Here is a 27,890-nt window from a genome sequence, read left to right as displayed (position 1 = left end):
AATAAGTAAAAAATTCATATCATTATTTTTCATTTGCATTTAAATATTCTTCATAAAAAGTATATATTTAATGTTGATCTTTTGAGTTACAGTAATTTTTTACACTGTGTATTTATTTATTATTTATATGGATTTAAAAAATACTGATAATAAAACTTTTTAGTCTGTCACAATGCAATAAAAGCCAATTATTGATGTATTTATTCATATATTAATTTTAAATTATCAAATTATTAAACATTATTAATAATTTTAGCCAGTAATATAAGTAAATCATTAATGATGATTATTATAATGATTATTATTCATTTGCATTAAAATTTATTCCTCATAGACAATTAAATATTTACTGTTGATCTTTTAAGTTACAGTAATCTTTTCAGTTTCTATAACCTGTGTATTTTATTATTATTTATATGGATTCATTCATTAATTCATTCATTTTCTTTTCTGCTTAGTCCCTTTATTAATCTGGGCTCACCACAGCAGAATGAAGTGTCAACTTATCCAGCATATGTTTTGCACAGCGGATGGCCTTCCAGCTGCAACATACACGACTGTCAATTTTAGCATACCCAATTCACCTATACCACGTCTTTGGACTTGTGGGGAAACTGGAGCACAAGGAGAAATACCACGCGAACAAAGGGAGAACATACAAACTCCGCACAGAAATGCCAACTGATCCAGCCGAGGCTCGAACCAGCGACCTTCTTATTTATATGGATTTTTAAAAAATACTGATAATAAACCTTTTTTGTCTGTCACAATGCAAATGAGACAATGCAAGTCTTAAACATGTTCAGTTAATTTAATTTTGTGCAATGCACTTTAGATTGCAAAATTAAATTAATCTTTGTGCTGAGACTACATAAATAATTTAATTTGTGCTAGAAATAGCATTATGTTGGATATTCTTGGAATGCTTTTTAAGGCATGAAAAATGATTTACTGTTTTTCATGATAAGTGGGCAGTAGTTTTTGTTATGAAACATTTGCTAACTTAGATGAGTTTAGTTTATGATATAATTGTGGGGGTTTCCAATGAGAGAAAAAATGAGATAAACACAGACATTTTAAGACGTATATCATCTTAACACATACAAAATATTGTGAGAAAATAATTTATTTAATACCTATGTCAATGGCTACTTGATTAAAAAACATATAGAGGCTAAACAAAATGAAAGGGATAGTTTGTTCAAAACATTTTAATTCTGTCTTCGATTAGGCCTACTAATCTTTCACTTGTTGCAAACCTGTTTGAGTTTTTATTTCTGTTGAACACAGGAAGATGAAGAATGTTGGAAAAAATAAATTCCATATAATTTTTTGTTCTTACAATGGATGTCATTCATTCATTCATTCATTCATTCATTTTCTTTTTGGTTTAGTACCTTAATTAATCAGTGTCCATCACAGCGGAATCAACCACCAACTTATCCAGCAAATGTTTTACACAGTGAATGCCCTTCCAGCTGCAACCCATCACTGCGAAACACCCATACACTCTCATTCACACACATACACTACGGACAATTTAGCTTACCCAATTCACCTATAACACATGTCTTTGGACATGTGGGGGAAACTGGAGAAAACCCACAAGGAGAACATGAAAACTCCACACAAAAATGCCAACTGACCCAGCCGATGCTCGAACCAGCAACTACCCACTGTGCCACCGCACCGCCCACAATGGATGTCAATGGCTGCTTTTACTAACATTCTTCAAAATATCTTGTTTTGTGGTAAACAGAAGAAAGAAATTCATAAAAACTTAGAACTACTTGAGTGTGAACACTGTAAAAAAATTCTTCTGGTTGTCCCAACACAAACTGATTACGTTAACCTAATTGTTTTTACAAATTTAAGTGTATTGGACATAAAACAAGTAAGTTGTCCCCAAACAAACTCAAGAATTGTGTTGATTCATCTCATAATACTTAATTAAATAAATTGAACAAGAAGCAAAAATAATTTTTTAAGTGAGTAAATGGTGATTAAATGTTCCTTTTTGCGTAATATGTCTCCTCGTGATATTTGATAATTTTGTTACTTTATAAGACCTCAGTTTATCTTCAAGAGCAAAAGGAATTTATCTTCTTTGCCATTTGTTTTGTTTCTTCACTCAGAAAGTGCCAGTAATCACTGAGCTGGATTTTATGAATAAACAACGCCCAGTTTCAGCTAAAAAAAGACAAAAGCGCTGAAAAAAATAACACCATAGTCTTCGACCGACTGAGGGAGAATAAATTAACAACAAATGTTCATATTTTGGATGATCTTTCACTTTAATCCCACTTTACCCCTTCAACAGTCATGTACTGAAACAGCAGGTGGCGCCAAACACACTAATCGAGGAGCACATGTCTTCTTCAAACTGACTGGGAAAACTTTCAGGGAACTGAAGAAAGTCAAACTCCAAACAGGAGCGAGAGAAGGAGCGAGCAGAGCAGAGGACCATCCGCCAACAACAGCACACCTCTGCGGACAACCGTGGTTCAGTAAAGTCCAGAAGAGTCTCCGTTCTCCAGCAGTAACACTGACCTGAGAGAAGAACGAGCTTGCGGTGGATGTACGAGCACTGAGAGGCAGAAGAAATGAGCAGAGGAACAGTGAAAGAGCCGCACGGATGCCAGCGCAACTTCACCCTGATCTGCGTGCTGCTCGCGCTCAGCTGCGGTAGGCGATTAAACTCATTTACACTACTGTTTTCATAAGCCACTTAACGTTACATTTAATTAAGCACATCTCTGTCGAGTTAAGAAATACAGAGCAGCTGAATATATTCATGATATTATTAGGAATCATTTTTAAGTGTCTCAAATTACACTACGATGCCAATGCTCAATATGTAATACTTGGAAGTTGGAAAATAAATTACCTCTAAGTAGGCTGAACTCGTTTTATTTGTATACACAAGCTTTTATGTTATTTAAATGGATGATATTTTAGATCTTATGCTCTAACTTCATCCAGAACAATTAGAGATGAATAGCAGTCGAATATATTCCGGATTTATTTGAAATTGTTTCAAGTAAACGTGTCTGAAATTACAGTATGATACCCATGTATATTTAATATACAATGCTTAGAAGTTGCTCAATATATTAGCCCTAATTAAACTAAGTGTTTATACCCATGCTGTTATGTTATTTAAAGGGGTGAAATTTCTTACTTTATGTAGAACAAATCGAAATATTTTCTGATATTATTTGAATTTGTTGTAAAGAATCAGTGTCTTAACAATAACAGTATGATTTACATGTGCCAAGGATTTTGGCAATGTTTGTTGGTACTAATTTGCACTTTTATGTTAGTTACAGATATATTTAAAATTCATTTGTCATTTTACTGAAACTTTATGTAGAACAAGTAATTAGAGGTGTAATTTCATTTAAAAGAGTTCTGGGTGTTTTTTTATTTAACCTGTTGACTCGTGTTGCCAAAGGGCTATCTAAACAGTTTTTGTGTCATTGGAATGACAATGGAGCTCTTAAAGTGCACTGATTGAGAGACTGACAGTCTTAAGCTCTCAGCTGGAGTCTTTTTGTAAAGCCTGAGCTGTTTCATTTGCCTTACAATAGCACTTTGACATAAGATAGCAGCCAATTATACTGAGCAAAGGGCTTAAAAAGGTACATTAACTTTTGTGAACTTTTATTCTTGTTTACGAGGATGAGACGTTTGAGTGTAAAAAAAGCAAAGACCAACCTGGATGTAGCCTTTCAGTTGTCTGTGACATATACAGTATTGGAGGTTATTTGATTATGGATTATTAAAACGGTCAAACCAATTACAGTTGAGTATAAGCAACTGTGGATACAATTGGAGAATAGACTTTATCTAGCAACATAAATACTGTAAAATAAATGTCACCTGGATTTATTTCAGGTTATATAATAATAATAATAACAAAATAATAATAAGTATTATACTTTGATTGCTTTTAATTTTAACGAGTGTAGGTGTACTAAAGCACCATTTTAGACTTCCAAAACAATAACAGTATGTACAATCTACGTGTAATAGTAACATATTATAATTATCAAATTAAACAATTCAACATGTATACTGTAAAAAAGTTGTGACCCAGATTTTTTTTATGTTGTATTATAATAATTGTTACATTTTATTGTACAGTTTTGGGTATGTTGTGGAAATTTGCTACTGTTTTGTCAGTAATAATAAAAATAATTATGTTATAGCATATATATATATATATATATATATATATATATATATATATATATATATATATATATATATATATACGTATATATGTATACGTATATATGTATATGTATACGTATATATGTATATGTATACGTATATATGTATATGTATACGTATATATGTATATGTATATGTATGTATATATATAAATATATATGTGTGTGTGTGTGTGTTTGTGTATTTATAACATGATAAATAAAAATCAGATAAAAAATAAGATTCACTAATGCAAATAACAGTTTATTATTATTATTATTATTATTATTATTATTATTATTATTATTATTATTATTATATGAGGAAATGACAGTTCTATGCAATACAGCATATAGATTTATTACATAGCTGACAAATTAAATCAAACTTTGATGATAAATGAAAAAGCAAAAACAATTAAAGTATGAACTACTGTACATCTCTGTCATTTCACTTCATTTACCACTTATACACATTTACAGTCTGTGCTAAAGTACATCAGCAAGTATGACATTTTACTGACAAAGTGTGTCTATCAAATAACAGATCTTCGCTATTCTGACTTTGTTAGTCCGGGTCATGCAAAGCTTTCTGCATTGAGATGTCAGAGATGAATTTTAACAATTGCTCCTTATTTATTACTACCTAAATCATCAAGTTAAGCTATTGTTGCTGTGATTGGATAGACTTCTTTCTAAACTCTTACTTTGTTTCCTGTTTTATGTTTTGGCATACAGTTTGATCATTTTTCTGATGGATGAGTTTTTTGTCAATATGTGGCTAACTTCACCTTTATCGATATGACAAAATAGCATTTCACATTTGTTCTAGATAGTATAGTATCCCTGGATATTTTGTCACAAAATTTGTCACAAAATTTAAACCATTTCAGATGGACTTTTATAGACACTATGTATATTTTAGTTGTATGTTTGAAAGTGGTGGGCAAAATGGAAACATGCGCCTTCTGTGATCCAGTCTTTGGTTTTAGTAATGATTGGTAGATTATAAATCACTAGGGTGGAACTCTATCAGTGCATTATACTGCCAGACTGAATGTTGACAAAAAAGCCATATTACCGCCAAGAAAAGCCAATGAGGGAGGATTTGACCCGTTGTAGTGAAACTCCTTGGTTTAATCTGGTTTTCAAGTGTACAGTACAGTTACTCAAGCATCAAGGCTCCCGTCTTAAAATCCCTTCATAGATGTTGAAGGAATGCCCATTCAACCACATGTTCTAACTTTGTGAAAGCCATGCAGCTCTCATGAACCATTCATTTTTTGTTAGCGTGACTTTATAAATCTCTGTTTAATATTAGATGCTTGTGTATATTATATCACAGGTTGTAAATTTCTCTCTGCTCTTTCTGCAGAGTTATAAATCTTTATATCTGAGGTGTCAAACACCAGAAGTTACTGTGCATTTCATATTTTATTTTGAAATGCTGAATGTTGGCTAGATAAAAAAAGAAATCTTGGCTTGTCTTGTTTAATAAACAGATCTTGGGGTGAATTATATGGCCTATACCAGCAGTTTTAACACTTTGATTAATAGCTCTCTATTACCCTGTCCTTTGTGTAAGTCTTCTGTCAGATCTGAATGTTTAGGTTTCGGATGTGAGCTCAGATCATTGCTGCGAATTTTCACTTGTCTTATTAAATGGTGTGATACAAACTCTTAGTTTGCGTCGATCTGTTGGGCATTGTGGTAGAACAACTGGCAAAGTTTATAGCCATTCAATATCATTATCCAAGTGCAGTGATATTAGAGTGCTAAACATCACTATACACTGACAAAAAAGTGTTTTTGCAAGCTACTTCTGGTAACATTGTTGTAATGTTTTTGAAACTTCTCTTATGTATATTTATTATTGATTGATTGAATTATTGGTTAATAGATTGCCAATATCTGGCAACAGTGCCATTCTTTTATAAATGCAGTATTTGGCAAATCTTTATGTGGCTTGTGGTAGTATAGTTTAAAAAAAGTCAGTAACACTTTAGTTTGATTATGATACATTCGTTAATAGTAGTTAACTACACTGTTAATGATTCTTGCAAATTACACAGTATTCAAATGTAAAATAAACTGTATTTTACTGTAGGACAGTTATGCAGTATGTTACTGTATTTTAAAGTAGCCTTGTGTAAATTATTGTATATTTTACAGTAAAGATATACATACAATTCTGTTAATACATATACAGCATGGGTAATAGTGCTGTAATTGTATATACAGTATTTTTGCTGTAATTGAGTTACAGTAAGTTACTGGAGAACTGCTGCCAGTAAGTTACTGTAAATTCTATACCAAATTGTTAACAGTGTTAGTTAATAGTTTCCATTACCAGCTTTGTTAACATTAGGTAACATAATTACCAATATAAATGCTCCAAAAGCATTTATTAATATTAATTCATGTTCATTTTTTATACAAATGTTTAATAAAATATAAACATTATTAAAATGTAAAAGTTATCTATTAATATTATGTAATGGACCAGAGTATGAATTAGCGATGAATGAACAGTTAATTGTTAGGTGTTTTTTCTTACACATGCTACATGCACTTACTGTAATAATTAAAATAAGTTGCCTAATTACCTAAACTTAACTTTAATCATAACCCTAACTATATAGAAAGTACATGTAGTTAATTAATTAATATTACTCAAATAAATATGTAAACTGTAACAAGTATACCTTAAAATAAAGTGTAGTGTAACACGTTAACATCGATTGATAAATACTGAAAAGGGTCTTGCTCGTTGTCAGTTAATGCGATAACTAAAGTTACCCCAATAGTTGCCATATTGTTAAGTGTGACCACTAACTCTTGCCCACCTTTCTCTTCATCCCTCTGCTCCTTTTTCCTGAAAAAATGCTCATGTTAATATACATCACAGGCCAAAAGGTCTGCGGTGAATATAATAGGAAATGAGCTGCCCTGTTTATCTACCAGATCAGACGTCTGCCAGCACTTATCAAATAATTACTTTTCCTTGCCTGCCCGACGTAATGTGCCAAGATATGCTACATTTCACTTTTTAGAGGGCATGATGAAACATGGCTTTTTAATTTTAGTTGTAAATGTGTCGGAAAATAAAGCTCTAAAGCCTGTTTACGTTGTATTAAGGACTCAACTAACCCTCAATGCATAAAGACTGGCAAAATGTCTTGCCGCCCACAGTTGGTTCTTTGTACCTGCCACACTCCCAGTGAGCTCATAAATACCAAACCTTTACTGCCTGTTCACTCCGAGATTGATATTTGCTTTAAAAATGAAAATATATGTGCAAAGTATCAGTCATCTGGGAGATTTCTCTCTTTTCCTCCACACAGTGCTGGTCTTGACAGCGTCAGGTTTCTATCTCTGAGGAGAGCTTTGTACATTCATAATTCGCTCACGCTGTCAGTCTTGGAACTTTTTTTTTGGCTAAATAATGTGGGCTAGTTGTCCAAATCTGGCCCTGAAATTGTAGCAGTACATTGAGTGATGGAAGTGGGAGAGCTTGGCTTATTTTGAAAAACATCTTTAAGGTGCTGAAAATGCCACTATACTCATGCACCCCCACACTTACAGTTGATTAACCCATTTATAAATGAGTTTTGGCAGTGGCTTTCTAATGAGGTTTCAGTTTAAGTGTTTTGTTCGATTTGTGTATGTTTTTTTTTAAGTTGCTGGTGATACGCTACACTTTACCCAGCACTTCCTTGACTGAAACATTGTGGTTCAGTTGGCAGTTTTCACATGTCGTGATAGACAGCTCAGCCCTGGAAAGAGTCCTGATGTTTATCCGTGCTATCCAAAATAGAAAAGAGTAAATTAATTCATTTGACACTTAGGTCCTTCATAATATCCCACCACATTTTGACATCTCAATATAGAACAATTACACTTTTGTTCAATATTTTGATTTAGAAGTTTCAGTTTATGTCAGACTAAGCTGCATTAGATCAATGGTCTTCTGTTTGTCCTTATATTTTGCCTTTCAGCAAAGTAGTCTTCTTTAGAGAGTCTTCTTTAGAGAAATGTAAATTTAGTGGCACTAACTGCATAGCCATCGGGTCATCTTTTAAGATTCATATGATGCAGAAAATGTGGATAGAATCATTGATTCCAGTCATAGAATGATGCATTGAATCTGCATACTGAGCAATGTCGCAGAGTTCACTCCAATAACGATTTACCCTTTAATTTGACAAAGGGTAATGAAGAAGCTTAAGCATCTTCACGGCAACTCATTAAAATAAATGATTAGTTTAACTTTTTATTAGATGAAATTAGTTTACACATATAGAGCAAATATGGACTTATGTATCAATGTCCTTAAATTTTGAGTATTTTAGGTAGAAAAATTTTCCAAGATAACCCTATAATCAAATATTGTATGCTATTCAGCATGCTGAATCAGAGAATGAAACAGTGAAAAACTATTTGAAAATGGAAGGGGATAATCAGTATGATTATGAGCATCAAAACACATTCATACTGTAGACCGTGTCTCAATTTGTACAGCCCAGGGTCTTTGGAAATATGTGCCTCATTTTTTCAGGTTGCTCTGGGTACGTTTTGTTGCACATTTTAGATGACAAATCCACTAGACGGTGCTGTCTACATTTTTGCAAATTTGAAAAAATTTGAAGTTACATGGGGTCCATTTTGTTGTACGTTTCAGATACATGTTCTTGTTATAAAAGTACACAAGAAGGTGGAGCTTGTTGCACAGATCATCAAGCGAACCACTGACCTAAATTCTTTCCTAAACTCAACCAATAGTGTTTTAAAAAGCAAACATAAGAGAAAGTGCACTGTGACCATGCAGATTTACTTTGAGTTTACATTGCTTCTATCTCTTTGTGGAACCATGCTTCACTGCACTCAATCCTGAGCTCTGTGTTTCACAAGTACAACACCGTACAAAGTAAGCTACAGAGCAAACAAGCCACTTCAGGAAAGATGTCCATATAGAGATAGGTGAGGCGAATTAATCGATTACAAATTGTACACATCAAGTCATTTTGTGGTATTTATTTGGTGTTGTGCAAAGAACTACACAAAAATAATTTTTTATTCCTTGATAATATTCCCTGTAGCGTTCATTTTATCTAGAAACTGTAGTTTCTTAAAAGTAAGTTTAAGTACGTTTTTGCATTTTCACAAAATTGTACTTTGAAGCTTATTTTCATCCAGTCTGTGTTGCAGGAATAACTTTTTATTTAAGAAAAAAATTCATCTTATGCTCTGTTATATCTATCTTATACTCAATTTATACTAGTAAACTTTCTCTACAACTCATCAAAAAAAGTAAAAAATAAAATTACTATTATAAAGTAGAATGTACATTTCAAAATATATAATAATGACAAGAAATAAATGTATTTATTTTAAAAAAGTATGAAAGTAGAAAGTTTTTCTATAATATATAAAAAAATAAGAATTTAACCATAAACATAGAGTCCAGAAAATATTTTTTAAAGTTTTTTTTTGAAAAATATAAAGGGGATTTCTAAAGGTGACCATGATGATCTGTGGAACTTGGAAATAACACTGTTTGGCGTTTGTATATTCAGAAATTATTTTACACAAGTGTTTTGTCCGACTTTTACAGACTGTGGATTTCAGACTTTGCTGAAATGATTGAACGCTCTCTGCACTGTTAGTGGCCCAAGTGGGAGAAGTGTCAGGCTAAGTGTATTTTCACTTCATGCGCAAATGTGCATGTATGTGTTTATGTGTGTAGGTACACACAGGGAACGTTAAAGCGGTGCGATCCAAATCTTAAAAATGACATTTAATGGGTTTTAGACATGGCACAATATTAATGTAATATTTCCTCATTGCAGAATACAGTTCAATATTAATTTATCAATATTAATAGAAATATTAATTTAGCATTTATTTAAAGTATTCAATCCTGCCTCAATCTTTTGGTATAGTTCCTCAAATCACATTCAATTTATTGACCTGCTCTTTAGAAGATTGGTTATTATATTATATTATATTATATTATATTATATTATATTTTATTATATTATATTACATTACATTACATTACATTACATTACATTACATTACATTATATTATATTATATTATTTTTTAAATACATTTTTAAAATTCATTATTTTTGATTGGTTTAATTTCTTGTTGTTTAATTATTGTGTGTAGCTAAAATAGATCCTGTAAATAAAAAATACTCAACTGTGATGATTTACTCTGGTAAATTTGTTTAGGTTAAACAAGCTTCAGCTCTTGTTTCATAAACTTCTGTTTTATAAAAAATTACATTAAAATGATATTTTATGGTAACAATGGCTTTTGCACTTTTTCATATTGGTGCTGTGTGTGGTAGTTGATGGTTTGTTGAGGATTGATTTAGCACTGTAAAAAGCAACTCGTTAGCTGAGTAAACTCATTGCATTAAAAGCAACAAGTTGACCTAAAAAAATAGTAAATACATTGTAACTTAGAACATTTAAGTTGACCCAATTAAATTTTTATAATAATGTTCATAATTCATTTACTTATTAATTTTAAAGTTATTGGTATACTCACTTATATAAGTCCAGTCACTTTTAAAAGCAAATGGGTTTACTAAATTCTTTAAGTAAAGCAAACTAATCGCTTTTTACAGTGTACATGGAGTGAGACCTCTGGCCATTTCCCCACAGGCTGCAGTTAAACAAAGAGCTTTTGCACAATTGTTTGTTTGTTTAGTCTCTTTTTTTGTGTACTTGTTACTGCCAGTGGGTCACAATTAAACACAAATCACCGTTTGCTCTGGTACTTCAGGACAAAAGCCAAAAGATCATTAAATGTTGGTTGGGTTTGTTAGAGGCCAGCAGAGAATATTTGAGGTGTTGGAATCGAGGATTGTTGCTCCATGATGTAAACTGTAAATAAGATTTACATTTGATCATTAATAAATAAAGGTTTGTTTTTATAAATATATTTTAGTTTTGGTATTTTCAAGTATGTCAATATAAATTTTTATTTGGTTTTAATTTTTATTATTTAATACTAATTAAACTACTTTAAAAGGGTGAATAATTATTTGGAGTTATTATATTTTGGAGTTATTATAATAATTATTTTCCTCATATTTTGAAGAGCAAAAATGGTTTTAGTTAAATGGTTTTACTTTTTATTAATTATAACCAAAAACAGAATTATATCTCATTCATTCATTCATTCATTCATTCATTCGTTCATTATTTAATTTTTCTTTGGCTTGGTCCCTTTTTTCATCAGGGGTCACCACAGCGGAATGAATTGCCAACTTATCAAGCATATGTTTTACACAGTGGATGCCCTTCCAAAAGTTTTCCATTTTATATTGAGAGGGGCTGTTGGGCCCATTTTGGCAATTTGTATTCCTCCATTCCCCCCAACATCTCTCTTTCCTTCGGTTCAGTTGCCGTCTCTTTCCTTCTCACTCATTCCTGCAGGCAGCTAAGAGTCATTTAGCTCTCTTACTCTGTGGCAAAGCAGAAATGACTTACCCGACCACACCGACCATGGAATCCTGAAATAAAAAGCTTCATTTCCCTAATGCTTTGTGATTGGAAGCCAAAACAGGCCACAGAAGCCTATGAGACCTCTGTCCAACTATGTGTACATAGACAAAATACTATGACCATGATCTGTTAAAAAAAAAAAAAAACTCAACCATTCTACTCATATCTGTAAAGTTCACTCTGTTAACATTATATATTTTTATCCAGTGTGCAAATTATACATTGACGATCGGGGGGCAACTTTTTCGGTTAGTTTGTATAATACATGCTTCAGTCATTTATGTATTCATTTTTAATTACATCTAGTTTGTTAACTTATTTAAGTTTTCAGTGTTTTGAGGGATATTTAGTGTATCCTGAACTACGGTATCCTCTGATTAGCCATTTTAGATGTTACTGTAGGTCAAACTATACAAACTGCATCTAATTTGACTTTACTTTCAGGTTATGTAGATACAAACACCTATTAGAAACACTTATGATGTCTTTCTGTGCTCTAGATCTGCCAGTTTCAGACTGTTGATTGTTTTTTTTTCTTGATTTTGTTTTTTCTTTATTTTTTTTATTAATAATCAATAATTCAATAATAAATCAATAATCATCAATAATTCATTCATTCATAACAAATTAATTATTTGTACCCTACTGTTTCATCCAACTGACCCGCATGGTCTTTGTTTTACCCATAACCAAATCATAAATAAATAATTATAAGTTACACACAAATTACCACCTGTCAATCACTTTTTCCGCAGGATTCTGGCATGAATAGGCAGAGTGATCTGTGTCGTTATAATGGCGTCGACAAACTTGGTTGGTAAAAAAAGGTGCAATATAAATATAAAAATATTTATCAAAATCAAAATATAAATTTGGTTTAACATTTTTGGCAAATAATTGTAGAATTCACCTTTGATTGATAAAGTTTCATGGTTTCAAATAATTTTATATGCTATTTTAATATTAAATTTAACAATTAAACAATATACAAGTATAATTTAACTATATACTAATCATTACAATGAAGTAGAAAATGGAGGGAAAAAACTAAAGAAATTTTGATTAAAATAATGAAAACATTTTATGAAGTGGAACCATATGATTTTATAAGATAAGCAATGGTTAAAAATGTATTAAAATGACAGAAATTGAAGGTTTTAAAACATATGAATTATAATAATTTAATACTGAATTATTAAACATGGAGACAGCAGACATCACACAACAAATTGTGATCATTTCACATTAAATAAGCATGGGTTTAATGAATGTAACTGACATGATTCCATTGATAACTTATACAATATAATTAAAGTGACAAATGGCATGGTTTCAAAATTCATAAGGGTTGATTTTTAACTCTGTAAAATAGTTCATACATAAATATTTAGCATTGTAGATGTCTGCTCTACATCACTATTGGACGTTTAGATGCTGAAAATATGTCACTTGTTTCAGAGATTATTGAAAGATAAGTAAATATAGACATGAAACCCACATTGGCACTTTACATAAAATACATAGAAATACTCATGTTGACTTTCACAGACTGAATTTTACAATGCATACTTTTTGCACTCATTAAGTCTTGATATTCTGTTTGAAAAAAGGCAGAAGGGATTATCAGTCATCTTTTTACAACTTCTTATGTCATTTCCTCTACAACGACAAGCACTGACCCTGTTTTCCCGACTGAACTGCAATTTACTGTATATATGTCTGCATGTATCACTGATGGTTATGAAATCTAGCATGGCTCATGTGGCTCTGCTGTGTGTTTGCCTGTGGCAGAGAGGAATCTCATCAAGCCTCACTTAGATGGAAATTTTATTCAGCAGGAATGTCTTCTCTGGTCCCAGTGGAATCTCTCCGAGGCGGATCAAAAACGTAAATGGCGTTTAGGGGAAAATTGAGTTTACCTGTTTGAGCTAGCTCTTTCAGGTTTCCACGTTAACAGTTATTTCATTTCCTTTTGGATGTTTTTCAAACTCGCTCTTTTTCTGTGTTTTGGGGTATAGAGCAAGGTTATGTTCACCTTTTGCCTGAGTTCTGCTGTTGTTTTTTCTGTGACATGGATGTTATGTAGGCTGGATGTTTAATTGAACAGTGATTTAAAATAAAATAAAATAAAATGGATTTAACATATTATTTTGTATTGTGTATATTCCATAGCAGGGCTATTATATTTAACTAAAATCATTCAATTACAAACATTAAGGTTTCTTTAAATAAAAGAAAGAATTGAAATAAAATTTAATTAAAACCCAAATGAATTATTTTAGCTTCAAAAAAATAAAAGTTAAATAAATAAATAACTGTAATGTAATGGGACACTGGACAACAGAGTGCGGATCCAAATGCAGGTTTATTAACAAGAATGGTCAGACAAGCAACGGTCAATCAGGTACATATAGAGAATCCAGAGTCGTAGTCAAATAACAGGCGGAGAGTCAGATGGCAGACAGGATAAAACAATGAAAAAAGGCAAGGGTCTAAACACGGCAAGGCAAGAGAAATGTGTTGTAATTTTTACAATACATCTAAACAAGACTGATGCTTGTGTGTGCACGTGCTGAATAAATAGCCCTTGTAATCAGTCCTTGACAATCCCCGGCCGTGTGTATGTGCAATCAGCAGAACAGGTGCGCGTCTGGAACAGGTGCGTGTGAGCAGTGCATGACTGGACCTGTAGTCCATAGAATGGCGGATTTGTAGTTCTAAAGCCGTCTGTGTTTTTACCAACAAACTGCAAGGATTAGATCGCTGGTGATTTTGACAATAACTAATAAAAACTTTATTTATTACAAATAAAACGGCAAAAACACAACATGATTTTAGTAAATTTCTTTTTAAAATGTAAATAAAATTAAAACATAGAAAAAAAAAGTAATAAACTAGAGTAATAGTATGCTACTAAAAAAAACAATAAAATAAATAAAGATCATTATCCATTGACTCTGATTTATAGACGCTTTGGAACAGGAAGTAGGAGTAACTATATTTACAGTAAAAAATTATTAAATTCACAGTGTTTGTTGCTTATCTAATAATTGCTTAACATTTTTGAGTAATGGTAACACAAAGAATGTTGACTTTTGTGGCATGTTTTGTTCCTATGGATGTCAATGGCTGCTTTTTTCCAACGTATTGTGGAATATCTTGTTTTGTGGTCAACAGAAAAAAAGATTTCATAAAAGCTTACAGCCAATTGTGGGGGAGTAAATGGCAACAAGTGAGTATATGTAACTTTTTTTGGTTGTCGTTGGACAATATTAGCAATGTTTTCATTTAAAACCTACTCAGACTATGAGTTAATCGCATGTGCTAAGGCAAAGCTCATGATTTATGTGGCAACTTTATACAGACCTGCAACTTCACTGCTCACACTAAACATAGGCAATAAACATGTGGGATCCCCCAAGCAGGAAGATGTGTTTGTATTTCAGAAGAAGAAACATGCTCTACTTTTTCTATCATACTGTGTTCAGTTAATTTTTGTTTTTATGTCCACAGAAAGGGAAAAAAACATTCATATATAGCTCTTGTTCAGTTGTGAAATGTATCAAGTCAGGTGTCTGCAATACAAAGTTGAGATTCAGAAATAGAATGAAAGTCACAGTGTTGCAGTGTATGCACAGTGTTTTACCAATGGAAATGCTGAAATAGGCAGAGTGGCAGAGTTAAAGACATACAGAGAGAGAGAGAGAGGGAGGGAGGAAGTAGGAGTGAATGTGAGGACTTAATACCCTCATTGCTTTAAATATACAGCCCTCTTCACAACAAAAGAGATTTACAGAACTAGGAAACTAGCAGATGAGTTATTCAAGCAAACAGAGCAATGAGGTCAAGTAAAGGGGCAGCGTGACTAAAACAGAAGCTAGAAAAGATCAAGCTTTTATATCAGTCAAAAAATTTTACTTAACCTTCTCTTTCTTCCATCTACATCCTACTTAAATTGATGATGCTAAATTATTTTTTATTTTTTAGTCGAAATCTTCCTTTCGTGCAGATTAGTCTAAAGTGTTAGATCATTCAATCCAAATCATGCAAACTTTCTCAGGTATTATGCACAAAATTTCCACATTAAATGGACCTGATGCTGTTTACTAAAATTGCTGAGAGATACACATGTTTATTTACCAGCATGTTGCTCTGCTGGGTAATGAAATGTGTGAAAGTTCTGCAGGATCTGTGGCCTGGCATAATATTTGGCTCCACCGTGCAAGGCAAACAGGCCTATTACAGACATTTTGAGTTATTATTTCTGACACGGACCATTGCCCATTTCAAATGGGAGGCACATTTACTTTGATTCATTACTGTTTTATTACACGTCCAAAAAACTGAGGCTGGTAATTCAAGTATTTTGTTATTATTTGCCTTCAAATGGCTTGTGGGAAAAATGTAAAAATGAAAAATGAAAGCTTTTTGTTCAGTTTTTGTAATTAAATGCTCTGAAGTGAGGTCCTGAAATCTGGGGTCTGATTTGGTCCCGTCACATAGGTACTTGTGCCATATTATTACCCACCTCTACTTGTGGTCAATCCCTGACTGAGCCTGGCTTCTCTCAAGATTTTTTTTTCTCCATTTCCGTCAATTGGTTGAGTTTTAGTTCCTTGCCACTGTTGTATTTGGCTTGCTAATTTGGGGTCGGTTGAGCTGCAATACAGTGAATTACATTCTTTAGCAATGACACTGACATTTGTATTGAACTGAATAGAACAAAACCAGCATTCTGCTGATGTGAATGTGCCCATAATGTACTGGACTTGTTGGTCACAGATGAAACTTCATGCCTGGTTTCCGATTGTTTCTTTTTTTTGTAATACTGCTTTGAGATGAGATCATATATGTGCTATAGAAACAGGGCTTGACATTAACTATTTTGATCACCAGCCACTGTGCTAGTAGCTTTCCAACATTACTAGCCACTTGCCTTTTTCACTAGCCACAATTTTGTTGTTGAGAAAACATATTTTATATGAATAAATTTGATATTGGCATGCTAAAATTATTTGATTTAGATGTAGTTATTTCCAAATGCCTCCTCATTCATTTCAATATTTTGTGTGTTGTGTATGATCTTGCTGAATGAGCATAAGCAAATGAGTTGTGGTTTCATAGTGTCACATTGCAATTAGTTTTTATTTCACATGATTTTTCAGGGCTCAACACTAAGGATTTCCCAAATTTTTCTCTAGCCATACCAAAAATTAAAAAATAAACCATTTTTAGCCCAAAATAACTTTCTTTTAAGCCAAAAAAAACAGGGGAAAAACAAATCATGTGCAGTAATGAAAGGTTAAAGTGAAAGCAACCTGCTGCTTACAAAAAAACGTTAAAAAAATCTAGAGCTCTTGAAAGCAGCAGGACTGTGGGTGCACGAGCGTTGCTTTTTGTTCAGCCTATTTAAAAGAGAACCGATGGCACCAGTTTCCAGGTACAGATGCCTCACCCAAGGAACCGTTTCTTTTTGAAACTTTTAAACATCACATCACCTGAAATCAGCCTTGACCAGTGGCTAGATTCCATCCACCTATTTTTATGCACATTTTGCATATGCGCATAAAAAATCGGTTGATGGAAATTCCAAGATGCGCATAAATGTTAAATGTGCATGAAAAACATATGTGCATAACTGACTAGGACAAACTTTTTATTCGATAGGAAAAGATGCACATAAACTAAAATGAAAACACTTTTACCGAAAAAATTCCAGTATGCGTGATAAAAAGGTCATGTCATTTTGTTATAAGAGATCATGTGATGATAAAATGTGTGTGAATGGACAAACCAGCAGGCTGAGCTCATTTTAAACATCTGAAATGTTGTTTTGGTCATTCTGAAATGCCTTAACCATTTCAGTATTAGTGTTATTATATTATTGATTACCTCCAGAACCAAGAGCATCTGTGCTCCGCGTCTCATGCCTTCAAATGTTATTTATTATAATATATAATAGTCATTTATTAAATTAAGAAAAAATGGACGCAGCTTCTCCTACCACAGAAAATTCTGTTTTTACTGTCGATATTTCTCTTCAGATAATCAAGAAGTGATAATTTTATTCTCTTTGACTCGTTGGATGGAAACGCTGCTTTATTTGTACATCTTATATATGATATTCCAGTTCTGCACATGAATTTAATTAGCATTTTTGGATGGAAAAATAGCTACTGAAGCCCTTGCAAGTGCGTCAGGATCGCCTGTGTCTCACTGTGCGCGTTATCATTATCTTATTCGGTATTCGCCTGCTGTCTTTTGCTTACGCGAACACGGTTATTATTGTCGTCTCTCACACAGGCCTCTCATTGGGGAATCTTTATTGTTGAACTCTAAGAAAACTTTAAGAAAACTACCATTTAAAAATGATCTTGGTCTTCAACCAGCCAAAGTGGCTAGTGGGAGTGACTGTCTAACCCGCCACAGCTAAAATCTACCCGCGTTTGGCAGGTTGGCGGCTGTTAATGTCAAGCCTAGAAATACAAAAAAAAAGACTTGACAATGAAATATCATAGTGTGGATGAGAAGAGTTTATGCACCAATGCTCAACAGAAATGGATAAGGTGTTCCTATAATAATCCTTTCTCATCAGAACCCAAATCAAGAATTTTTTAATGAAATTTGTGAGAAAAAGTCCCTTCATTGCAAAAACCTTCTGTCATCATCCTGCACTTTGTCTCCATTCCCCTAGAGGTCCCCGTGTTTCCCTTCTACGTTTTGTTCTTGTGTGTCCTTGTTTACGTTAATTTTGATCACCTGTGACTTGTTCCAGCCTGTGTATTTAAGTTGTCACTTTGTCTGTGTTCTTCACTCGGTTTTTGAGTCATCCCTGTTGAACTTGCCTTGCGGTCCCTTGATGTCCTGAGCTACGTCTATTAAGACTGTTTTATTTTCCTGTTGCTGGTTTCCTTAATGTCTATTTGTTTCTCCTCTCGTGGAGTTTCTTTACATGTTTATTGTACTGTTAAAATATTTTGTATTCCTCATTCTGAGAAGAACTTAAGTTGTCTGTTTTGGTATACCCCATATTTTTTGAGAAGAATCTAAGGTGACCTTTTTTTTTTTTTTTTTTTTTAATAAATCCTTGTTTTCTGGATTCCCTCTTTGAGTGTTTTCGTTTGGGTCCGACTCAACTACCCCTGTGGCTCAGTGGTACTCACACCAGTCTCCACACCTGGGTTCAAGGCCCGGCCGTGACACCTTTATCCAAACTTGATTGTTTAAAATGTGTGTTAAGCTAAAGAAAAAACATACATCAGGAGGTTGAAATCATGTTTTCTAAAAATCTAAATTCAATATGTTTGTCTTTTAAAGTGAATTTGTGTATTCAGAATACTTGGAATAAAACTCTACATCTCATATGGGTTTACTCTTGAGCAATTTATGGACATTTTGAAGCATCATAGTTGATTAACTATTAATTTAATGATGGCAACAGTAATCTCTTAAATTTAATATTGAATTAAAAATATCTTCACTTTACATTCTGAAGATGGACAAACTTCTTATGGGTTTGGAATGACATAAGGATGAGTAAATGATGACAGATTTATAGTTGTCATCTAAACTATTCATTTTAATACCCTGGAACAACTTCCACTTTATATTTTATGTTAATGAATTATGATAGGTTTCTGGTGACCTTTATATTCTGGTCACAGGGTAATTTGAGTTTTGGCAAGTCAGGTGTTCAATTAATCATTTTACAGTAGCTGTTTTTGGATTGCTGCTTTATTTCAGATAATCATGAGAATCAAGGAAGTTATAAATGTTTTTTCTCTTCCTTCTATTGACTGCAAACATCTAGACAGGAGCTCCCTCAGGTTTGTGGCGAAAAGAAAACACTCTGCTCCAGTAGTGTATATTACCCTCGAAGCAGGTCACTGAATCTTTCACCAAGATTATGACATTAATCCATCCTCAGAAGGCAATAAAATACCCTCTCAATTTTTATTGCTTTCAACACTTTGTGTTTGAGTCTATTATTTTATTCCCCCCCCCCCCCCCCCCCCCCCCCAAAAAAAAAAAAACTAACCACAAATGTGCTTGTAGTTTCTCTTGCTCTCCATTTTCTCGCTCAAACTGGAAGTTGCACGTACGACTCACACTGTTTCCCATCTTGAAGGTGGTCTTGGACAGACCCCAAGATTGCCTGGATGCTTAGTAATATGAAAGCAATTAGCAGTGGTTTCATGGTGTGCTGAGATATGTGCAATAACACAGTGACTCTGAGTCACTGCTATCCAAGTTGGTGCTTGTAGGCAGGTTTTACCGTCATCTAGGAGTGGTTGAACACCTGCATTTCAATGAGAATGGATTACATTTGATGTTTGTGGTCAGTAAGACTTTTGCACTAATTACCTTTATTGTCTTTTTTATATATAATGTATTCATTGTTGCTGTTGCAGAACCACAGAACTTAATTGGTTTCTATTCCAATCATATTAGTGCTATTATATTGTGTTGTTATATTACATTTATATTATATTATATTATTCAGTACTGGGTTGTAGTTGGAAAGGCATCCGCTGTGTTATACATCGACTGGATAAGTTGGCAGTTCATTCCGCTGTGGCGATCCCAGATTAATAAAGGGACTAAGTTGAAATAAAATGAATGAATGAATAAATATTATATTATATAATTTTATTCATTTTCTTTTTGGCTTAGTCCCTTTATTAATCTGGGATCGCCACAGCGGAATGAACCGCCAACTTATCCAGCATATGTTTTACGCAGCGGATGCCCTTCCAGCTGCAACCACTCACTGGGGAACACCCATACACTCATCCACAAATACACTACAGACAATTTTAGCTTACCCAATTCATCTGTACCGTATGTCTTTGCACTTGTGGGGGAAACCGGAGCTCCCGGAGAAAACCCCACATGCAAGCTCCACACAGCAATGCCAACTAACCCACTTAAGGCTCGAACCAGCGACCTTCTTGCTGTGAGGCAACAGCATAACGTACTGCGCCACTGTGTCGCCTATATTATATTATATTACATTACATTACATTACATTATGGCTGCATGGTGGCTGAGTGGTTGATGGATAGCATTGTCGCCTCACAGCAAGAAGGTCGCTGGTTCGTGCCCCATCTGGGCCAGTTGGCATTTCTGTGTGGAGTTGACATGTCCTCCCCGTGTCTGTGTGGGTTTCCTTCAGGTGCTTCATTCCCCCCACAGCCCAAAAACATGTGCTATAGGTGAATAGAATAAGCTTAATTGGCCGTAGTGTATGTGTGTGAATGCAAGAGTGTATGAACTGGAAGGGCATCCACTGTGTAAAACAGATGCTGGATAAGTTGGTGGTTCGTTCCGCTGTGGCGACCCCTGATAAAGTCTTTCCTTCGTGACTAAGCCGAAGGAAAATTAATGAATAATATCATATTATTCATTAATTATGCTATGCTATGTTATGTTGTTTTATTTAATGTTTTTTTTTTTTGTTTTCATTTCGTTATGTCATGTTATATTATGTTAGTGTGGTAGTATACAAATTTTACACATTCCTAGGTCATGTCCGCTCAACCAGAGTGCCAAGAACATATTTAGTATTTTGTTTAGATCTTTATGTCTGATGAAAGAAAAACATAAATGGTGAAGTCAAAATATTAAATATTATGGTAATATATTTACTGAATAATCCGACTGTTTTGTAGAGGGAGTCAAAATTTGGATGTAAGATTTGGAGCCAGATTAGAAGGGGGTTGCAGATAATAAAAAAAAAAATGGCAGCATCATTATTTTATTTTTCTAGATCTATCAGTAAAATCAGTGCACTTTAGCAATTTTTCTGCTTAATCTGCCCCACTACCCCTCCCCAACAGCTGTATTTTGAGCAATTGTGTTTTGATGCCTAAGAACTCCTTTTCTTCTTTATGTTCTGGTTATGAATCCGCTTTCCAAAAACAAATATACATGAAGCATTTATTAAACAAAAATATATTTGACTACAGATTACTCTTGATTGACCAATTACAGCGGAGCATTCAATGCACCTTCCTTTTCCACAAGAGAAAACTTTCAGCATTTTCTCCTGCTCTACTAGCGCCTCAAATAGTCTGGAAAGAAATTTGGAAAATATTTCCAGCTGTAGTATCACATGGGCTTTACACCGGCCACTGCTGCCCCACAATTCCCTCCTAATTGATAGTCCATTTTCTTTTTCAGAGACCAGGCCAGAGGGGTTCTGTAAGCAAGAAAGAGTGTGTGGCTCTTTGCCAGAACTTGTCCACTCAGCTTTAACATTTGCATTCAGAAGTGTGTCCACAGCCTCCAATCATGTTTTCTGCATCACTCAATACAAACATTGAGCATGATGCAGACATTGCTCAGCATTTCTCAGTGTTCACAATGTTGTTTTTTAGTTTAGATTTACACCTATATTGAAGCATTTTCCAAAACTAACAGGATGTAATAACACAGCAACAGAGACTAAGATAACAAGGCTGAAATTTCTGGCAAGCGCAGCTGGGGATGAGATATTTCTCAGAAGGTAAAGCCATTTTCACCTCTTCTTGAAGAAGCTAGGCCAAAAATAATCTATGTGAAGCATATTTCAGGGTGCTTTTGAGTCTCGAAGAAAGCATTGTAAGCAGTTTTGTTTGTTTTAAATGATCCGCTATCAGTCTGACTGAACTTGCAGCTCACGTCTGAATAAGATAAATGCATAAATGCAGTCATCCGAAGATCTTTTTAATATCTAAAGCATTTGTTAAGCTTTGAGCTTTGATGTCATAAGTACAGCATAACTAATAGAGCGTGACAAATGTGCTGTTATCAGCATACTGATAACACAATCTCTATCTTTTAATCCCCATGCACATTTATATAAGGAAGCAATACAACAAAATACATCAGTTGTGAACTTGAAATGGAAACCAAAGGAATTCTCAGTGCTGTGGTTCTGCGATGGCAATAATCTCAATTAATATGTGTTTTTACATAAAATAAATTAGGGACTACAGTGAAATGCTGTAATCTTAATTTTTTTGTCTCAAAGTTTGTCTTCTGTGGACTCAGACAGCTTTTCCATGTACACTTTTCCTTCTTTGTTCCTCTCTGAACAGGAAACAATCACCTTATACGAGTAGTTTTGGGGTTATTCTTCTATCAGCGCAAGGTTTTGCCCTCAGTCTACAGTTGGCAGGATTGTACTTTTTCACACCATCTGCGATATTTTACTCCAAATAATGAAATGGCCAGATGTCAGTACCACTCAGTTGGACTTCTGTTAGGTAGTTTAGTAGGTTAAGAACTACTGACATTTTACCACTGTAAAAGACATTTTCCATCACTTTGGGGCCATTCATGTAGAACACGTTTTACTGTTATAATGTGAAATGCAAGGAAATGGAACAGTAACGAAACAAAAGAGCTAGAGGTACTTCTTTTAAGCCTTGTGAAAGAACATTTGAATTGTTCTTAAAAACATATTGCGAAATTAATATTTTTAACAGTAGGAATTATCAGGAATCATCTTACTAAATGGATTTCCGAAGGGTTGAGTGACACTTAAAACCTATATTTCTTTTAACACCAAAAAAAGATCCAATAGATGCTAACACGCGTCATATACCTCAATTTTGCATAGAAAAAACAATTGAAATTGGAATGAAATGGAATTAAATGTTTCCTGTAAATGAAAAGAAATTGAATTATAATTTTTACAGCTCATGTGCTATTTAATTTCTTTGAAAACTTATGATAAGTAATTGATAAATAATTGAAGTTTACGTTCCATTTAAACTTTTTGCTTGTTTTTCCTGTTTGGAGCCCTCCTAAGCTCTGTGTACCTGGTAATGGGTTCGTGACGTCATTTACTTCCTCATTTTTTTATTTTAAAGGTCCGCACTGGCCCAGTACCCCCATGAGTCATTGTGTTCTCTCTTCAGTTGGAACAGAATAGCTTTTGCATAGTTTATGATAAAGCAATTTCTTTTTTCCTATACTGACATGCAGGAACCACCAAAATTAATTACAGCAACTTAGACCACACAGAACCTAAAAGGTACATTTTCAAATTTGAGCTTACAAAAAAAGCTCCTCTTTTTTGGAGGGATTCATCATAACACAGACAACATTTACAATTATTTTAGTCACTTTCAACATTTTATGAAAATTCAAAGGGTTTTCTTTGAAATTATACCAAACTTTTGCATTTACACCTCTGCATGTGTATTAGGGAAGCTTTTGAATTTGGGTAGGCAAAATCCAGGTAAAAAAAAAACCCAAAACAGCACTTGACTTTAATTCACTGCAAATTCTGTCATAAGTTTCTCACCCTACACTTATTGTGTTCCTATGTTGAACACAAAGGAAGATACTGGATAATGTTGGGGAAAAACAGCCATTATTTCCATAGTATGTTTTGTTCCTAATATGGATATCAGTGGCTAAATTCTCCAACATTCTTCAGAATATCTTGTTTTGTGTTCATCAGAAGACAGAAATTTCTAAAAGTTTTTGACAACATGTAAATAAATGGAGAGGAAGGTTTCGTTTTTGGGTGAGTTTAGAAAGTAGAATCTACTTTCACTTTACTTTGAGTTTTTTGATTGAAGTTATTTGAGTTTTATGAATGAGAGACAATATAGGGTTTAATAAATATGCTATATAACTGATTATAATTGTACTTTTTTCTGTATTTTGTGGAAATAAACAATTAATATGAACTTGGAAATAACTTCAGAAATCATTCTGGCATACCGATGATTCCTTTTAATGTTTTAAATTGTAATTGCTAACTATTTAAATGAAACAATCATGTGACAAATACGTACAAACACAAATTGGCCTATTTTTAGACTTTATTTTTATCAGTGTCCATAAAAAGCAGCAGCTTGGTCATGCTTCATTAGAGAAGGTCTGACTGCATGTTTCCTCTCAGTCAAAGGTTTTCTTCACACCTCACTGTACAAGTATGTGAAAGGAAGCCACGTGCTTTTAGTAGCAGATCGACATATTAAACGGCATGCTGTACAAACTGCAGTGCCCTGAATCCCCTGGCCTCTGCTGTGGGATTCAATTATTCCACCGCTGCCGTATTTTCAAGGAAAGCAAACAGGGAGATTCGCAGAACATTGAAGGCAGCTGCAACTCTCGGGTGAAAAAGGGCACAAAGGGCCAGAAGGGGAGCTTCTGAAGGAAACACAGGGAAAAACAGGGTGACTGGGACCAAAAGTATAGAGGGGGGGGGGGGGGGGGGTGTTTTATTAATGGCCTGGAAGGTAATAGAAATTATAAATTGCACCAGTCCGTTGAAACCAAACCCTTCACTCCAGGCATGAACATAGCAAAATCCACTGGGTGCAATGCCATGAAGGACTATAGGCCCTCCAGACAAGTAGCCACTACTAGAAATTAGGGTTTCCTGTGTAGACAGGAAGTTATAAAAAGGATAAAGGGTAAAACATGAACATGATTTTTTTATGGAACACAAGAAGTCAAAGGAGTAGGGATGAAGATGTGTAATCCACTCTAAATCAGTCTGGGTTACATTACAGATTTACACAAAATGTTTGTGGTATTTTCAAAATTGTTTTTTCACAACAACTTTTTCCAATTGTCAGCATTTCAATTAAGCGATGTTAACAATATTTTTAAAATAAATTTTGATAGGTTTATGTATTTTGCACAAGCCATTATTAATCAAAGGAGGTGTGTAAATAAAGGATCAGAGGTGCTGTATGTAAGTTTTTGACTCTTCTAAAGCACAAATATACCATAATATGTTTGCCGATATTTAAGAAACATGCTGAGTGAACATTCTTGTTTATCTGAAAAAAACAATGCTAAAGTCAGATATTGTGCTTCGAAAATGTTAAGTGCCGGAATGCCCACTTTTGTTTTGGTAATTTTAACCCGCCAAATACCAGATTAGCCAATTATATTTCAGCACCCCAGGTTGCCTTGGTGGAAAACCGCATATTTCGTTCATTCATTCAGAAAGGCTCTGAAAGCATGCATCTGTGACTGAAATGTGTCCTCCTGTGGACAGTAGCAGACTCCGAAATGAGATTATTAATTAGCAAATAATCTTACGAGCGTAAACATTTGGTGAGAAGGTTGCATTGTAACCACTTGTCCTAACAACATGCTGTGTGATGAGATTTGCAGTGATAAGCAATTTGGCTGTTTTTGCACCAGATGAAACACGACAGAAATTTAAAAACAGCCATTCAGTAACACAGAATATGCACTAATTCACAAAATGGTAAAGTTTATAACCTCATTTATACATATTAAACCTCTTTAACATTATTAATAGTAGATGCTGAATCACTGATATGTGTTTGTTTGCATTGTTTTGGAGTTCTAAAGTTCAATTTCAAACGTTTAATATTATTTTTAAAAGCAGAGGTAAACTATCTGCTGCTGCTTTCAGTATGTAGCGCTGCCACATAATTGAGTTTATGCTGACTGAAAAATTCATTAAATGTGTGAATAGGCCATGCGGTTAAGCATACTCGCACTTAGTTTTTTGTAGCCTAAATATATAATGAGTAATGGTCTTATTTTACAGTCTTTATTTTTAAGTGATGAGGGGAAGTGAATGTGTCTAGTCTAGTCTATTTCCTGTTCCAACTGTTGCTGTTTTTTTTCCATAAATACACATTTATATAACATACACACCACAAGGGGGAGATAGTGGGCACATGGACACTACTCAGTGTGTCATCTGAAGAAGCCAGAGGAGCACATGGAGTAGGTGTTTGCCAAATCTACCTTGTATTTTTTTTTCTTGATTCGTGGGCAAAGGACAATTGTTTTGCGTGGATTTTTTGCTCTTTTTAGGACTCATTAGTCTTGCAGACCCACAGTAAAGACTATCCTAGGAGGACCTTTGACGTACAGCATGGTTCCAATTAAAGTTTTGGACTCAAACTTTGGGGTGAGCGCGAACCATTTTGCACGTACACATCCACGGACTTTTGGACTTTACACTCACACACACACGGGGATTCACCATTTTTTGTATTGTGTTATTGTATGAATGTTGTTTGTTTTTATGTTTGATTGTAAGGACATTTTCAGAGAACTGTGTAACCTTTATCAGTCCATGATAAAATTTGAAAACAGGAACTAGAGAATTGAACCATTTTTTTATTTTTATTCTTGTGTATCCCGTTGATTTAAAGACGAGCGTTACAAGTAGTATGGCAATAAATGTTATGTAAAATGGTATTAAAACTCACATTTTTAGCATTTAACACTGAATAAAGCACGTGAGGTGTACCTGAAGTGTCATTTATTCTGTTGGTCACCTGTGAGAAATGGAAGTTTCTAATATATCAATTTGAGGTGTTGGTTAGAACAAAAAATCATTTTAAAATGGAAAATATTCCTTCTATTGCATACCGTTGCTTTTATATATCGTCAGACTCGCTCCTGTTTGTCAATCTGGAAACCTGCGCTTGCATTTGTTTTGATCCAGGAAAGTATTACCTAGTTCAACCACAGGGTGTCAAACTTACATACTGCACATTTAATGTCAAAAAAAGCCATTGTAAAAGGTAATATTATGTGATTTTCCAGAAGAATTGGATTTAGAATATATAGATATACATAACATCTTTTTTTGAGTTGTGTAATACAATAAGGTATCTTGTAGTGCCTGCACAACGGTGCTAGTTTCTACAAATAAATGCATAAGTTTCTTCAAAGAATAATAATGTGAATCTTACATAAGCCAGGTAACCTGTTTGCAGTTTTGCAAAAGATTCCTTTTTCAAATTGCCTGTAAAATATGGCGGCTGAGAGACCGTGTTGGGAGTAATGCGTTACAAAAGTAATGTATTACAGTAATGTATTACATTTTCCTGTAACGCAGTAGTGTAAGGCATTACTTATACATTTTTAGTAATATTTTACTCGGTACATGTTCAGTAACGCGTGCGTTACAACAAACTTTTCGCCCGCAAGACATTACCAAATAAAAAATACCGCAAGTAAGTTCTATTTTCTGTTCGTGGTTAGTGAATATATGCGCGTGTTGTCATTAATATACCTCTGTCTTTTGGAACATTTTTTTACTTTGAACGCGGAATGATTTCAGCCTCTGAGCTCGAGGTCCGAGGCTATTGGCTCAGCCCGGTTCACAGTAAGGTCAAGCCCTGACGTGCAGCGGAAGAGCGACAAAA

The 27,890-nt window shown here is 34.0% G+C and overlaps 1 protein-coding gene across 1 annotated transcript in view; it reads left to right on the top strand.

Moving 5' to 3' along the window:
• The first annotated feature begins 2,408 nt into the window (after window positions 1-2,408).
• The window catches only part of ror1 (receptor tyrosine kinase-like orphan receptor 1), a 205,201-nt gene continuing 179,719 nt past the window's right edge, over window positions 2,409-27,890 (top strand). Inside the window, exon 1 of the mRNA XM_056460041.1 lies at window positions 2,409-2,685. Coding sequence (XP_056316016.1) covers window positions 2,604-2,685 — 82 coding nt within the window. The 5' untranslated portion in view covers window positions 2,409-2,603. The remainder of the gene's footprint in view (window positions 2,686-27,890) is intronic.

The sequence above is a fragment of the Danio aesculapii genome, chromosome 6, assembly GCF_903798145.1.
Source record: "Danio aesculapii chromosome 6, fDanAes4.1, whole genome shotgun sequence".
NCBI lineage: Eukaryota > Metazoa > Chordata > Actinopteri > Cypriniformes > Danionidae > Danio > Danio aesculapii.
The sequence above is the reverse complement of the archived record's forward strand: the minus strand, read 5'-3'. Positions and strand labels throughout refer to the sequence as shown.